General features: G+C 38.2%; 1 protein-coding gene across 6 annotated transcripts in view; it reads left to right on the forward strand.

Annotated features, from left to right (window-relative positions):
• LOC136873986 (ankyrin repeat domain-containing protein 17) overlaps nucleotides 1–16,591 on the forward strand; it is a 918,230-nt gene that overhangs the window by 560,132 nt on the left and 341,507 nt on the right. For 5 of the 6 annotated variants that reach the window (XM_067147404.2, XM_067147402.2, XM_068227616.1 and 2 more), the window contains one exon: nucleotides 16,067–16,345. The exons of the other annotated variant lie outside the window; for it this stretch is intronic. In XM_067147404.2, coding sequence (XP_067003505.2) covers nucleotides 16,067–16,345 — 279 coding nt within the window. The remainder of the gene's footprint in view (nucleotides 1–16,066; nucleotides 16,346–16,591) is intronic. 6 annotated transcript variants of the gene reach the window in all.

The raw sequence follows: 16,591 nt of genomic DNA on the forward strand, positions 1-16,591 counted from the left end.
CTCATCGTCATTCAAAGGCGATGTTGGAGTTGATAAGTAATATCCTTCGACTGCTGTTCTCTAAAGAAAATTCGAAATGAAAGAGGATAACACGTTTTCGTAATAATTGCGTAAATAACGTGGCCGGTAGCAGTTGTTAACTCGTTAAAAATACTGAAGTAAATGATACCTTAATTTTAATGTTATATACGGAAATAAGTACTAAGAATGTGATACACCTCAAGATATGGCAGAGTACATCACTGATTTCAGCGGATATTTCATTTCTTATCGTGTCTAGTTAAATTTCGGAAATGTTATTTACATGTAAATTTTTTGCGAGGAGGTTATTTCTCTACATGCGTTTCAAACATGTTTTCATGATACATATACGGTTAGGTTAGGTGACGCTGTTGAAGAAGAAAGCTGAGGTGTTTGGCACAGAAGTCTCTGGAGTGATACCGTATTTCTCCGAATCCAAGACTTTTTTCTCTCAGAATCCCATGCGAAAACTCAAGGGTTGTTGCATTCACGGCCTAACAAAGTTAATGGATACCACTGGCAACTATCGCGGTAACCACGCTTCTTTTTACACGCGCACAGAACTCGTTGACAATAAACGACCGCCTCTTTACTATGCATCGCTAGCCGCGAAAACCGGTTGTACAGTGCCTGTGTTTTTCTCAAATCTGCAGAATAGCATCAAAACATGCGACCCTTCAATTTCTTAGAAAAGCCATGGCTGCTCAGTGGCAGAGTTATGACTCTTCTATTGTACTTGACGCTTAGTAAAATTAAGGTTTATAGACAGCAAGAATATTTTCTTGATGGATAATTGTATTGCAAAGATACGTGGAAAAGGTATTGCCGGCAAATTTTCAACGGGTTCTACTCAATATTATGATGCCAATTTTAAGTTAACGGTTATTAAACACTCAGAAATGTAGAATAATTGTGCAGCGGCAAGAAAATACAGCATAGGCCTAACTAAAGCCAATATTTGGTGTTAGCGTGAAGACAAAAGAGCTAAAAAATGCGTACTGTACAAAAAATGCATTCAGTAGTCCGCAACAAGGATGCTTTAAAAAGTCTAAGATTAAAATTGTGAAATATGTGCACGAAAAAACGCAAGGGCGGAGTGGCCATACCATGGCGCAATAAACTTGTTCGTTGACTTTCAACGTCCGCGATTAAGCCTATACATCGCTACCCGCTGAAATTGGCCGAACCCGGCAAGCTAGACGTGTGTGTAGCGGTAGCCGGTTATATCTGACGCTGTGTTTTATAGAGAGCAAGAATAATTTCCTGATGGATCGTCGTATTGTAGATGCGTAAATAACGTGGCTGATAGCAGTTGCTAAGTCGTTAAAAATAAAGACCGAAGTAAACGATATCTTACTTTTAATGTTATATACAGAAATTAAGTAAGAATGTGATACACCTCAAGATATGGCAGAGTACATAACTGATTTCAGAGGATATTTCATATCTTCTCGCATCTAGTTATATTTCGGAAATGCTATTTACATGTAATTTTTTTGCGAGGAGGTTATTTCTCTACATGCGTATTTTTTTTTAAGGAAAAAGTGGGGTTCATCTTGGATTCGGAGAATTCGGAATAGGTATTGCCGGCAAATTTTCAACGGGTTTTCTTCGGTATTATGATGCCAATGTTAATTTAATGGTCCTTAAACCTGAGGAAATAAAGAATAATTCTGCAGCCGCAAAAAGAAAGAAATACGGCATGACGAAAAATCATATGTTCGGTGTCTAAAAATAGTCTATAAATGCGCAGGCCTACTGTACAACAAGGCATTCATATGATTTTACAAAGTTCTTTTTGAGCCTGATTTAAATTTTTTGAAGGAAAAAGTGAGGTTCATCTTGGATTCGGAGAAAAACGGTACTATATTTTTTTCAGAACGAAATTGAACATACACTTTCACGTAGTATCGGAATACGAAAAATAAACAAGTAAGCCGTAGTGTGGATATCATCTGCGGTAATGCAAGTTTTGAACAAAGTGATTTCCGTTTCATACTGATTTTAATGTGCATTAGGGTTTTTCCGACTTTTATACAAAATCGGATGTAACGACAATCCGTTATAGCGAGTAAATTTTTCGCTGTTACGAATTCTCGCGATAACGGACTTCTACTGTACTTGGAAGAGTCCACTGGGAAAGTAGCAAAGGGTGGAAGGCAGAACACCTGTTAGACTAAATTATTCACAATTCATTTTGCGGCATTTTGCAATATTTCTAAATCATTGTCTAATTATTCAAGGGCTTCACAGTTACTATCAATGTTACAATTGGAGAAGTAACTTGGTTTTGAAGATGGGAATTCTTTGAAAGTTTTCTCCTATAATTAGGATATTTTTTGGGGAACGAAATTTCAGTCCTAAACGCACAAATTCTATCCCTGTCAATAATGAAGTCGGTCAGCGGGTGTCAGACCTGGGCAAACACGGGACTATGTTAGGGCTCGCTGTCCTCAAATGAAGAGTCGGAATGGCCTTGTCGTAATAAGGAATATAAGTAATGATATCTTCATCCTTTCATATTGACATCTTTCATACTGGACGGTATATTGGCTTTACAGAATAGAGAGAGAAGCAATATAGAAGGGGTATTCATGTTTTTGAAGGAATTCAGTATATGTTGTATGAAGATGATTTCTCTCTGCAGTGAATGAGAGAGGGGAAGAGATCATAATCACATTATTAAAAGTTAATTGAATATTAAATAAATGCAGCCTAAAACAGCAATTCTATCAGTGATGTTTGAGTGCAATCAATTTACGTATGTGGAAAATAATGATGTATAAAAAATTATGATACACACATATTGCTTTGGAAGCACAAAAGTTGGTGTTGGTCTTCCTTTTCAGAATTAGCTTGCAAGGTAAAAGAGAAAAGACACGGGGAAGTTTGTTGGACCGGAGACTAAATAAAGCTTATGAACATTGATCAAAGTTAGATTTGATGTTGCCTGAAATAGAGAAGAATGTTGGTTAGATTGATGTGGTGAGAGTCTCCCTTTAACACTTTCAACACTACCATATTTTAACATGGATTCTGGCTGTGAGCTGGGTCTTTTTGCTAATGTTTAACACGTTATTATGGAACTGCAAAACATATTACATGCCTAATTTTTGTACCGTAGGAAGGTGTCAAGCATCCAAAATGAAGATGTTCATCAACAAGTGAATATCTGAAGTACCGTATTTAAAAAAAATTAATCTCGCCTATAAGACCCCCCAATGTAATTCGTCAGAGAACGATGATGATTACGCTTCGAAGCGGGTACGAGTCTTATTGCAGCTCTGATGACATTGCACAAATTTGTTAATAGGTTCGTCCGTACGACCTAAGCAATGAAAACTCTTCGAATCCATGCGGTACATCTGTGTTTCGTAGTTAAGAAATGTCCGCCTCTGTAGCGTAGGTCTACTGCAGCTCTGATGACGTCTTACAAATAGATGAATAGGCCTAGCTTCGTGTCCAACCTGCGCATTGCAAGCATGCATCAGTCATCCTATATGTCTGTGTTTTGTAGTTAATAATGTCCGCCAGCGTAATGGTTAGCACAATTAGTTGCTGTTTTCGGGAACCTGACTTCGATTCCCTGTACCATACTGCCAGAAATTTACGAATGGCAGGAAGGTTGATATGCGGTAAAAGCGGTACATGTAACTCCCCTCCACTGGGGGTGTGCCTAAAAAGAGCTGTACCATCTCGGGATGAGGAAACGAGTTTACTTTAATTTAAAAATATTCGCAGTTGTTGCTATTTATACAGCAGGCGAGATCATTAACAAAGTGGTCGTTTAATATCTCGCAACTCGGGCCAATATAGGTATATATTTGGATAGAAGTAAGTTTAAAACGTGATAAAAGATATCCAATTAAAACGATTGTTTTACTCACCAATGTACCTAACAAATAATAATCATTTTATGTCCCCACGTACTTGAAATGATTTTCGGAGATGCCAAACAAAACATACTAGGGTATGCGTTAATAAAAAGAAAGACAGCGAACGTACAAAATTAAACATTATGATAATAAAACGCATTACCGCCACACCTGTAGATACCCATAAATGTGATATATTTTCCTGTTATTTATTTTTATTTTTTCCGTCGAACTTTTGGCACTATCAGGGCGATAATATACCTAACCTAAACAATGTGGTCTGTCTTCTCTCATGGACACCTGTTAACGCAAATCTCTAATGTGATATATGTAGAGAACAAGCATGAAATATACTCAAAAATAATGCTCTTAGTTTCAACAGCCACAGTTATCAAAAGAATGTTTCCAGTTACATTCGGAAGTACAACTCATAACATACGCTAGTTATCAGCTGATGGTTTGGCATGGCTTCTACAGTACGACTTTATTCGGAAGGAGTGGCTTCTGCTACATATACACCAACTGGGAATATCAGAGACCATCTGGGAATAGGTTTACACTGTTTAGTCCCTATAGTCGGGAACAAAATTATTTTTAAAAGGTTCAAAAAGATGGGACCTAGTATGCTCTCGATTGCAGTGTATGGCTTAAAGAGAATGAAGCATGGCTGACGCATCTGACGAGACATAGCAGTGAAGATGACGTCACTTAGAATGCTGACATGCCGGTAGAAAGGCAGGGAAGTTGGCGGCACAAGGCGATAATTCAAATGAAAGCAGTGATCAGGTTTACTGTGTGGTAGGCCTACTGCTGAACTGACTGAGACAAATGACTGGCCATTAAGTTCTTTTTTATCAATGTTTAATAATATGATAACACGATGCCCTTATCCCTTTCTTCTACGGGATCGAGTAGGAAGTGAGACGAATCTTTGTAGCGAGTTTTTACAGCCGTATGCCCTTCTTGACATCAACCTCACCAGAGGAATTAATGAGATGTAATGAATGACGTGATATAAGTAACTAAAACAGACTTTTATCTGTACCGTAGGCCTAAAAGCCGTGTTCACCATTTTTTTGTCTTTTTACGTTTAGAAATACCGGTACTGCCTTCCGATGAAAATAGCCAGTATAACTTAAGTACATTCTAAGTTTGTTCAATAATAGTACAGAATGTTTACACGTACAATTTATAGCTCTTTATAACCTAGAAGTCATGTGTTCACTGCACAAAATTATGAGGTTATCGCATATTCGACCCCCCTTTATTATTTTTGGCTGTAAAAATGGGAAAAAAGGGGGTCTAATATGAGAGTAAATACGGTAATTTAATTATACAAGTCTCATGAAAAACATGAAAAAAATCGGAAATAATTTTTACATTGAGGTTATACCAATAAGCTTGCTCAAACAATAAACAATAATAATTTAATGCGACTACTTAAGCCACAAATAAACACAAATGCTGTGGAATAAAATATTTACCTATTTAGGAGTAGTTTGTTTTCGTATGGTAGTCCTGAAAACATTGGACTATACACAGTCCTACTTTGCACTCCTTATACCACCATCTACTCTCTTTTCTGACACGCTTACCACTTTCCTTCTTGCCCCTGTCTGAGCATACCTTGCAATAATGAGTAGCATTCACTTTATTGTTCGTTAGACGAACCTTTTCTGGAAAATGGCGAGCAAAAGTCCTGTCAACACTGGGGGAGGGAGTAGCTTCCAGCCTTGAGATGTCTCCTCCTCCTTTAGCTGCTAACCGTGAACTGATCACTCTCATGTAATCCACAAGAGATATCTTTGATTTTGAGATCTCTTTATGTAGAATGAAACCATCCACAACAGACATAGGAAAAAATGGAAGAAGAGCTTTTTCCACCATTTCATTGGCTTCCGTGCAAATGGTTAATAACTGTTCAGTTGATCTGCTCTATCAACACCAGTTTTATTTATATTATAATCTATGGCTACGTCAGGCTTTAGTTTCTGTACGACACCACCCTTCAATCTACCAAAAAAAAGTGTAGTGGAAGCCTTATGTTTTGTTGAAAGGCATAAAACATCCTGCTTGCTCTTCCACTTCACAGCAAAAAGGTGCCCTTTCCTAAAAAATATAATCTCGTCCTTCTTCAATTTCCTTGTCTTGAACGTCAGTGGTAAACCTTTCCTGTTTTTCATGACAGTTCCAACAGCCAGGGTTTTCTTTTGCAACAGCATATCGTTGCTGCTGGGACGAAACCTCCTATGTGAAATATTTTAGCTTACAACTTTGGCCGGTAAGGTTCTGTCCTCTAAGGTGCAATATTGTGTGAATATTGTCAAGGCATTCTCGCTCTTCATAATATATGTGCTGCAGGTCAGTATATCTCCAAAAATATTATCACATAGGAGGTTTTGTCCTGGCAACGACGATATTCAGTAGGGAGGGGCTAGTATAGTACCTGTCCATATAAATACAGTGGCCCTTACTGAAAAACTGTGAACATAATCTATCTACAAGAGCCTGAATGCTGTTGTCAACGTTCCCTGCGAATCCCGTATACATTTCACAATTCAGTACGTAGCCTGTTGCCGCATCGCAAAGTACATACATTTTCATACCGTACTTATTGGGCTTATTCTTCACATAAACCCTAAGCCCTACTCGACAACGGAAGGGACATATAGCCTCATCTATTGTTAGGTTGTCATATGGCAGAAAACTGGCAATGCATTTGTGCACAAAAAAATCAAATGAGTTTATGTAGTGGGTTATGATTAGGTTCCCCCTTCTTGATGAAGGTGGCATTGTCATTTAGGTGTAACATAAATAAAATTCCGGAAAATCTATCACGACTAAACAATCGACTGGCAAATCCTGTCTGATAAAAGGGATCAGTAGACCAATAATCACTAAGTTTGGGTAGCTTCACCACACACATATGCAAAATTGTTAAAAAAAAAAAAAAAAAAAAAAAAAAAACAATAAATTTCGCAAAGTTTTACTGCAGACCACCGGTGCCACATGGAATTTTCCTTCAGTTTGCCCTGACGTTTCATTGCTGCAATTGTCGTACCTGCATATCTGTTAGTTTCTGTTTTTATATTTTTGATCACATTGTCACTAAAAATATTACTGAAAAAAGTCCATTTCGTCACTCCCCGCGCAAAACTGAGTAGAACCAGATGCCAACTGGAAGACAGGTAGCTGTGGTTGGTCATCTGTTTCTGACCATTCATCATCAGGTTCAGATGATCTAGCAGATGTTCCCGGCACAGGTGAATCATCAGCCTGCGTCTCTTCGTCTGAACGAAAAAAATAAACCCAAATTTCTGTAGGCGAAGTATTTCTATCGTTTGTATTCAGAGTAAAATAATACAGCTAAACACTTACGTTCCAAAGTGACGTAATTAAAAAAATCTTACCTGAACTATCGCTTGATACATTATGCGGTTCGTAACCAGGGTCGTCATCACTTTCATCCATCTCTGAACCCGCTTCTCCCGATAAAATATCCAAAATATCACTATCATTGAGCCGGCGTGAAGACATGTTTACACAGTAACACAGCTGATAGCGTGACAAATTTGGCACGCGCAGCACACGGCACACAGAATGCTTCGGTAGAGATCACCGCAAGGAGAAAATACCCTGTTTATCGTTTCAGTTCAAAATTCCTGATAACTGCTGCATTCTAGTGGTCACTAGATGAACTGTTACCTCCAACCAAGGGACGGGAACCATACGTGATACGTGCAGCTGGATATAAACACACAAGAAAATCACGCTCGTATGACATACGGGCGCCGTCCAGAAGCAGGAGAGCAGCGCACCCGTATCCCGTACGGGCATACTGTTGAAAGTATTAAAGGTGGCAGAATGTAAAGATGTTCATCCTGTCCTTTTGTTTCCTTATTTGTCTTTGTCTCTCCTTTTGTATTGTTTCCTCTTCTCGCTAGCCTGCTGTAATACTTTGTGTATGTTCACGTCCTCCTTTATAGTTTCACGGGCTCTCTGTAGAATAATATTTTCACTATAAATATACACGAGAATGGCCTTTCTGAAATTTAACAAGACGCGGAAGTATATAACGTAACCTCTGAAATTAGTTGTACGCACCGCTGTATCTTGAGAAGGAGAAGTATCATATTCGTGTTCTATTTCAGTACATAGTATTAAAATTAAGTGCTGGGCAGAGTGGCTCAGATGGTTGAGGCACTGGCCTTCTGACCCCTACTTGGTAGGTTCGATCCTGGCTCAGTCCGGTGGTATTTGAAGGTGCCCAAATACGTCAGCCTCGCGTCGGTAGATTTACTGGCACACAAAAAAAAAACTTCTGCAGGACTAAATTCCGGCACCTCGGTGTCTCTGAAAACCGTAAAAGTAGTTAGTGAGATACAAAGCTAATAACATTTATTAAGATTAAGCAAGGAGAGGCAAAGTCTGCAAGAAAAGAGTCCCAAAGATAAAAACTTGTTGATTAACTGAGCCAAGTGTAAAGGAAGAATTCAGGGAAGGTGTCCGCAGGTTGTTGCCGAGAGAACTGAAATTGGTAGATGAAGAGTAGGATACTCTAAAGAAAGTTGTGGTTGGTACAGCAGAAAAAGTATGTGGACGACAGAGTCAAATAAGAAAACCTAAAGAAACTGCCTGGTGGAATGATGATATTAAAAAGGCTATGAATGACAGAAACAGTGCAAGAAGATCCTTATATCAAGAACACGGGGAGATCAACATGAAATGGAGTAGAAGCTGTCACTTCACAGAAAGAAAAATTACAGATGAAATAGATAGTTGTAGCTGAAAAGCAGAAATGCAAGGAAGATCTGGCTACAAAAATATCGCAAGATGGAAATAAAAAACTGTTGTACAGTATTGTTAAGAATAGAACAACTCAAAATGAATCTATATCCTATTTGTAGAACTTCCTAATGGTGAGGTGACTTAGGGATAAGACCAAAATATTACAGGAGTTCCAAACGCACTTTGAAACTTGCTCAACTGTTATGAACATTTCACTCCATTAGACAACGAACCTTATGATTTTGGCAGCACAAATACCACTAGTCTGACGTGGTTGGAAGTAGAGACAGCAGTATCTAACCTGAAAAACAACACATCAACTGGATCAGATTAATTAAGTGTTGAGATGATCAAAGCACTAGGAGAGGTTGGACAACAGTGGATGTACAGGGTACTAAATAGAATCTGGAAAGAGAATGTAATACCAAATGACTGGAAGCAAGGAGTCATCATCCCATTGTTGAAAAAAGGTGATAGAAATGTACCAACTACGGAGGTATAACTCTGCTGTCACGTGGCCTCAAAATCTATGAATCCATCCTTGAGAGCAGGATTAGAAAATATGTTGAACCTACACTTGAGGAGGAACAAGATGGATTTAGACCTCATACATCAACTATAAACCTCATTTCTGCCACCAGAATGCTCTATGAGAAGTTTTGGGAGAAAGGTAAAACACTTGTAACTGTTTTTCTGGACATCGAGATAGCATGTACCATGCAGGCGTATATAGGAATGTTTGAGACATAAGAAAGTGCCCGATGAAATCATAACATGAGTACAACAATTATATGACGAAACCAAGTGTTGTGTCCAGATCCAGGATGGAAGGTCAGGTTGGTTCGAAGCGAAGAGTGGAGTCCAGCAAGGAAGTTGTCTTTCATCACTTCTCTTCTTAACTCTTTCGCTGGGGAAGTCGACTTTTGTCAACTTACTTCCCTATAGCATTCGCTGCAGTAATCGACTTTTGTCGACTTGGTACTTTCCTGCTATAGTTTCCACGCGCTTCTTTAATAAAGGCGCATTTAATAATAAAAACATCTATGGTTATGTATTTAGTATATACTAAGCATTGTTTGAAAACGTTGCCACCAATACTTGACCTATGTTAACCCTCTTGGAGCCAAGAGCCGATCTAGTCGGCCGCTCCCCATCAGCTGGAAGAGGCCAGAGCTCCGCCTCCACTCTACTACTGTAAAGTGCCAGGCCGTTTTCAGTGGAAATACATGTATTTTAAAATTCGCGTATATTTACTGGTGTATACCAAATACCGGCATGAAATTTTCTACATATCGACTACGTAGAATAAGAAACTGGTTTGGAGTGATATAAAGAGTCAAAAACGTTTTATTGTTGATTTATAGTTGTCGAAAACGTTTATTTTTAGAAAGAGAAAAATATTTTCAGACTTTCTCTCTCAATATCTACTTTGAAAAAAGAATTTACGATACAAAATAATATACGTAATTATGTATAATGTATTTCTAAATACAATTCTATAGAATAACTAATTTGAACGAGAAAAATAAAAACGTAAAAAATAAAAATTCAAACATATGTCACTAATAAAAACAAGACAATTTTACTCACCGATAAAATTCGCATGTATGTACCGATGTTTGGCAAATACTGACAACAAATTTTCTACGTGCGGACAACACAGTATTAAAATAATTCTGAATTATTAAATAAGTAAAAAATTGTAGTTGATATTATAGTTTTTGTTTTCAGAAAAAATAGTTTCTCGTTTTCGGTTGTAGTATATATTAGAAAAATAATTTTACAATACAACAGAATTTACGAAATTAAGAAATGTATGGCAAAAAAGTCGTGAATTGCTTTGACCTACTAAGCAACCGCCGCTCAGTTCGGTACCTGCAGTTTACGAGGTGAATCATGGTCAGTGAGACAGATCCTCTCAGTAATTATTCTTGGTTTTCCAGACCGGGGTCCTCTCACCCTCAGATATCTCCTCAATTGCAATCACTTAGGGTCACTTAGATTGAGTAAACCTCGAACCAACCCTCAGGACCAGGCGAAAATTCTTGGCCTGGGCGGGAATCGAACCCATGACCTCCGGGTGAGAGGCATGCACGCTACACTTGGCCTGCGGAGCCCGGCATTAAGGTAATGATAGACTATATGTGACTATAGGGTTTAGCAGAGAGTAGTGAAAAGTAAATTGAAGTGTGATATGGGCGGAGAATCAGACGGTAAGGAGACAGGAGGTTGAGGAATGTTGTCGGATTCATTGGGACAAATTTCCACAAAATGTTCTCCAGAGACATCATCATCATCATATTCGTTATCACTAGTTTCATCTATCACCATATTCAGAGTAGCTTTAGTGCTGTTAGACACAATTAAACTTCTCTTCTTTAGCTGCGGTGATTCCGCGGACGTGTCCGGTATAATTTCGTCGCTACTCTCTGAACTAAATTCCCTATCGCTATCCGATAAATCATCAGCGTTAACTTCGCACTGTTCTAAATACTGCATAAATTTATTGTCATCAATACCTGCTGAAAAATTATCACGTGAATAACATGCCATTTTCCTGTCAGAAATCCACTCACTGCAAGGAGGAATCTCTTACTGACCGGTTAGTGGTATATGTAAACACAGGAAACTACTCTTGTGAAAGGTATAACACCCTCTTAGAACTGACAAAGCAAGGCCAGGCACACAATAACGTGTAGCCCCTTTACTACAGGTTGTAACAAAAGTATGCACTTCACTATAGGTTGCCTCAAAATTACGTAATATCACAGAATTTTAAGCCGGCCGATGTAATCGGCTCTGGCAACTTCCGACTGGATTGTTAACGGCCGACCAGATCGGCTCTGGCAATTTAAAGGGCGGATGCTCGCACTACCGCCTGGCACCAAGAGAGTTAATTTGTTATCTTTCACCCGCCTGCCCACCAACATTCCTGTCAGCTGTCTGGCCGATAGCAGGCTTCACTCAGCAGCTATGAGCACGCGGAAAAATATCAGTAATGACAGTGAAGAAATCTTCAGTCTTTTAGTGGCCGGTTCTGATTCAGACTGTTCAGTAAATTTGGACAATTGTTCAGAAGAAAATGTCAACGAGGAAGATCTTCATTTTGTTTCGGACTAGCAGGATATTAGTGAGGACATTAAAACTGCACTAATGAATGGAAGAATATTGTTCAATAAGCTTCAGAAAACAGCAACTAGTGCTCCTGACTTCAGAAATTCTGTCATAACGGGACTTCTATGAGAGTATCAGCGCCGTCTGCCAGCGAAACGAGGATGACCTTCGGCTTGCATACCTCAAGTGCACCGGACGGAGAGGCATTTTCTTCAGGAGCAGCAGGGCAATAGTCACAAACCTAATTGTGTTGTTTGTTCCATATTACCAGCAAAATGCTCAAAGAAAGGAAAGGGACTGTGCAAGAGAAAACAGACAGTATCATTCTGTAAAAATTGCCCAGGACAGCGTGCAATGTGTTCAGTTCCATGTTCGGAGATGTATCACAGTAATGTGTTTCAAGGTCAAATGTCACTGCTAGTTTTCCAAAGTTGAGTAAAAAATGGTGCAATGGTGTTGAATGTTACTAACCTTTAAAAAAATAAAGTATCAGTTTACTTGGAAAATACAAAAAAATTACATTTCTCTGTAAGTGATCTGTTTAAAAATAGTGCAGCAAAAGAGTTAATTATATGGATGAAGTTTTAAAAGTGGTTAAGAGAATGAATCAAATGCCCTGGTTTTTTTGCTGATGATGTAATGGTATGGGGTGAGACAGAAGCAGAAGTACAAACAAGACTAGATCTCTGGCATGAAGCTTTTACAAACTTACGTCTCAAAATCAGCAAAACGAAGACAGTTGGCTCAGTGATGAGTAGAAACTCTCCAATTGTTCATTGGAGTTGAAATGGATATTGTAGAGAACTTCCAGTATTTAGGTAGTGTTCTGTCATCAGACAATACCCTTCATCAGGAGATTAGCAACAGAATACAGAAAGCTTCCAAATTCTATTATGCTGTACGTCGAATACTTTGGGATGAAACATTTCTGTTAGCTTCCAAGATCAGCTTGTACAAAATATATAAAGTACCAGTACCTATATTGACATATGGCCTGGAAGCAGCAACACTTACTGGACCAACAAAGAGTCGTCTTCAGGCAACAGAAATGAAGTTCCTCTGTTTTTCTCTACAAAAAACGAAAATGGATAAAATTAAGAATGTGGATATCTGACAACAGCTGGGATTGGGAAGAAGCTTGCTGGAGACTCCAGAAGTGAAGAGATTGCAATGGCATGGTCACATAAAAAGAACGGACCTACACAGGACTCCTCGAACATACTTTGACCACAGTGTTCCTGTGATGTTTGGGAAAAACAGATATTGAAGGGCCTTATAATTAGAGATGTGAACTGGCGTCTCATATATGAGCAGCGTGTGTGGATGGATAGGACAAACTGGAGGAGGCTCGTACACAACTGCACCCGGCTTGCTGGAGCGAAGAAATGATGATGGTGATGAAGCAGTCGTTTACTTCAGCCTTTCTTTTTGAGGAGTTAACAACTGCTGGCATTGCACTTATTGTAAAAACATCATGGAACCATCACTTGTTCAGAAACATACTTGATTGTGCCTGTATAATACCCTAGCTAAACCAGCACTTTTGTTTGGATGTGAGGCATGGATGTTAAGCTCTCAAGACTTGTATCGAATTACAGCATGAGAAATGACATTCATGCATCGTACAGCAGTGTATACAAAATGGAACCATAAAAGGAAAAGTACTACCAATGACTGACTACATCTACAGTTATCAGGAAAGCTGGAAACATCACATACGAAAGATGCAACCTGGTAGATTGCCAAAAGAGATTCTTCGATACTAACCCAGAGGAAAAAGATCTTTAGGACATCCGATGGAGAGATGGAAGTTGAAAACTTTGTAGTTGTTCCGTATTGAATTGAGAATCACAAAGGTAAATTGTATTGTATTGGAAAGGTGGAACCCTTAAATTCAATTTACCTTTAGGAGAAATGGAAGGAAAATGCAAGACCAAAATGGTACACACGGCCCAATACTTGCAACAAAGATGATGATGATTTCAGTTGACATTATTTCCATACGTACAGTTTGAACAGTTCAAATGAAAAAAATTAATAGTTATGTCTATAACCATACCTGAGCCATCATTAGTAACCTGTGTGAAACTTGAAGTCTCATAGTTGTGATTATTGTAAAACCTATAACCTTGGTAAACACTATGTTGAATTATTATTTTATATAGTCAAACCAATGCAAGTTTCATTACGATTCATTGAGAATGAGAGTAACCCAACAGAATGTGAGGTGGTGGTTTTTTAAAATACATATATATATTGGAGTTTGGATAAATCTTTCCTAGAATAAGCTCACTTCACACTATACTGTTAGCTGATAAAAACCAGTGAAAATGTTTGTGTTGGCGTTTTTTTTATTTTATAGTCATAGTTTCTGCGAAGATTGTAAATTGTATGAAAGTACAGTATGGTATTTTGAAAATATAAGATACTACCCAAGGAGAATCAGTTGTTTGCTTTTAAAAGCATATTTTCATATTTGGAGAACATTCAGTCAAAATATATATATTTAGATTATTCTTCATCTGCAACCACAGTTATGTTTTATCTATCTGATAAACTTTTATTTTATTCATGAAATACTTAGTTGTTTCCTTGTTCAAGACAATCTGGCAGTTTTTGCCATGGACATTTGATTCTTCTGTATCTAAACATGCACGAGGTACAATAGCATTGCTGGTGGAGGAATACCACTATGAGAATTAGGTGTGTAAGGAACATATACCAACTCTGGTTCGACAAGTGCACCCAAACTACTTTCCTATCACTTTTGCATGTCTTTTCGCGAGAATTAATCCTGATGTAAACATGGTATGTCCACGCCTCCGCCAAAGAAAGAGTTATGATTCGCTGAGCTTGTTATACCAACCTCCACCCCGTCAACATCTCGTGTTTGGACGTACGGGGTTGCGCATCGCATATGACAACAGTGCGAAGATCTGAACTTCTGAATAAACGACTAAAGCTGGATTTTGTTCACTTCGTTTATTGCACACATTCACGATGCACTGCCTAGCGGTTTTCCTCTTATGTGTTTCACTACACGTGATGGTCCTACCTCTTCCTCCACTTCCTCCATGTCTCTCGCTATGAATATTGACACCGACTGCTGCTGCAAGATGCAACACATTATCTCTACACTGTACAGCTTGGGACTTTCCCCCACTACGAGAAGATTCCTGTATTACACCACACCTTGTGCCTTCATTTCTCGTTATTTTATCACTATTTTATTAAAACAAAACCGTATATATATATATATATATATATATATATATATATATTGGTATAGATGACAACCCTATTTTAATTTGATTACGTACTCTTCCAAACTCTCTAAATGTAATAAACTAAAATTAATGCGACATACTACTTTTCCTCGAGCTCACATACAACCGAGTGAGTGCTACAGTTGCTTTTCCAATCGACTACGTCCATGTCCACATGCATAGGCAAGATGCTCCTCCTATTTGTTTACATCAAGATTAAACTCTCGTGAAAAGCGGTATAGAAGTAATTTGTGTATGTAGATTTCCAAATTCATAGTAAAAAATTATGATGATACTTTCTCATTGTGCTCTGTGTATTTGTGTTAATATTAGAGATGAGACGGTATCACTTCGTGGTATTCAGTGAAACAATTTAGAAAGTAATCTCGTGATCAGTACTTAGAAGGCAAGGATACAATTGAAGATGATAATATATATCAGAAAATTTGTTGCCCTACTATTTCAAATGAAAATGAAAGCATATTAGACAATATAATTGCAGTAATTTTTTTCCCTGTATGCTTAATTCCAAATAATGAGAGTTGTTAAATCTGGATTAGACGAAATGCCAATTTAAAGTTTTGTCAAATATATATATATAGGAGAGAGAGAGAGAGAGAGATAGAGATTTACAGTGTAGGGTTTTGTTGTACTTGATGTTCCTTAGTAAACATAGTCTTACATATTTTTTCTTTGTCCAAATATGGTCATAGCAACAAATTACCTGGTATTAATGGGTAGTATGAATATTAAGGTATCATTAATCATCCCATTCCTATTTTGATACAGGTTTTTAAATTTTTAATTCTCCATATAGCTAACAGAATTTGAACCTTTGAGTGTGGAATGTAATTCATTGTTTTAACATAAGCTTAGTGTTGCATGGTTTTACTCACATGTTATATTAGTGCTTAATTCATGAGACATTATAGTTGAGTTAATAGTAGTCTTAGGTTAGATAGCTCTGTACGGTTGGGTCAAACAGTTGCCAACAACTTGCAGCATTTCCTGGTCAAGCATTACCACCATCAGAGCCTACTCACAGCAATGGCAGTGTGGTTGGCACTCCAAGTAGCACGGCTCAGTATGTGCAGCCTTCGTGTTCAGCTCACCAGGTGCAAGTGGCTACGCAGACTGTTGCGGACAAGAAAGGGGTAGCGGTGATTCCCCCCTCTGGAACAGGCACTGGGGGAGGGAAGGGCAAGAAGCCTCGGTACCAGTTGCAACCTCGCCAACCTCAGGCACAGACGCAGCAGAACTACCAGATTGATCCAAATACAGGTTTGTCTCTTCTTTGGCTTGAAGAAACAAGTGATAAGGTTTAGAAACATTTTATCTTGAATTAAATTTATGGCTTTTGTAAAAATCTCAGGCCTTGCCCTCCTCTTGGCAGTTTCAAATTATCAGAAACCTTAATTCCTGATAACTAGTTTTGTTATATTATTATGTTAAAAATTAGCTCTACAAATGCTCAGGACACATTATACCGTCTCACATAAATTTGGTGTGTGGCTTTTAGATCCTCGT

Source organism: Anabrus simplex, chromosome 5 (assembly GCF_040414725.1).
Source record: "Anabrus simplex isolate iqAnaSimp1 chromosome 5, ASM4041472v1, whole genome shotgun sequence".
In the NCBI taxonomy this organism is placed as follows: domain Eukaryota; kingdom Metazoa; phylum Arthropoda; class Insecta; order Orthoptera; family Tettigoniidae; genus Anabrus; species Anabrus simplex.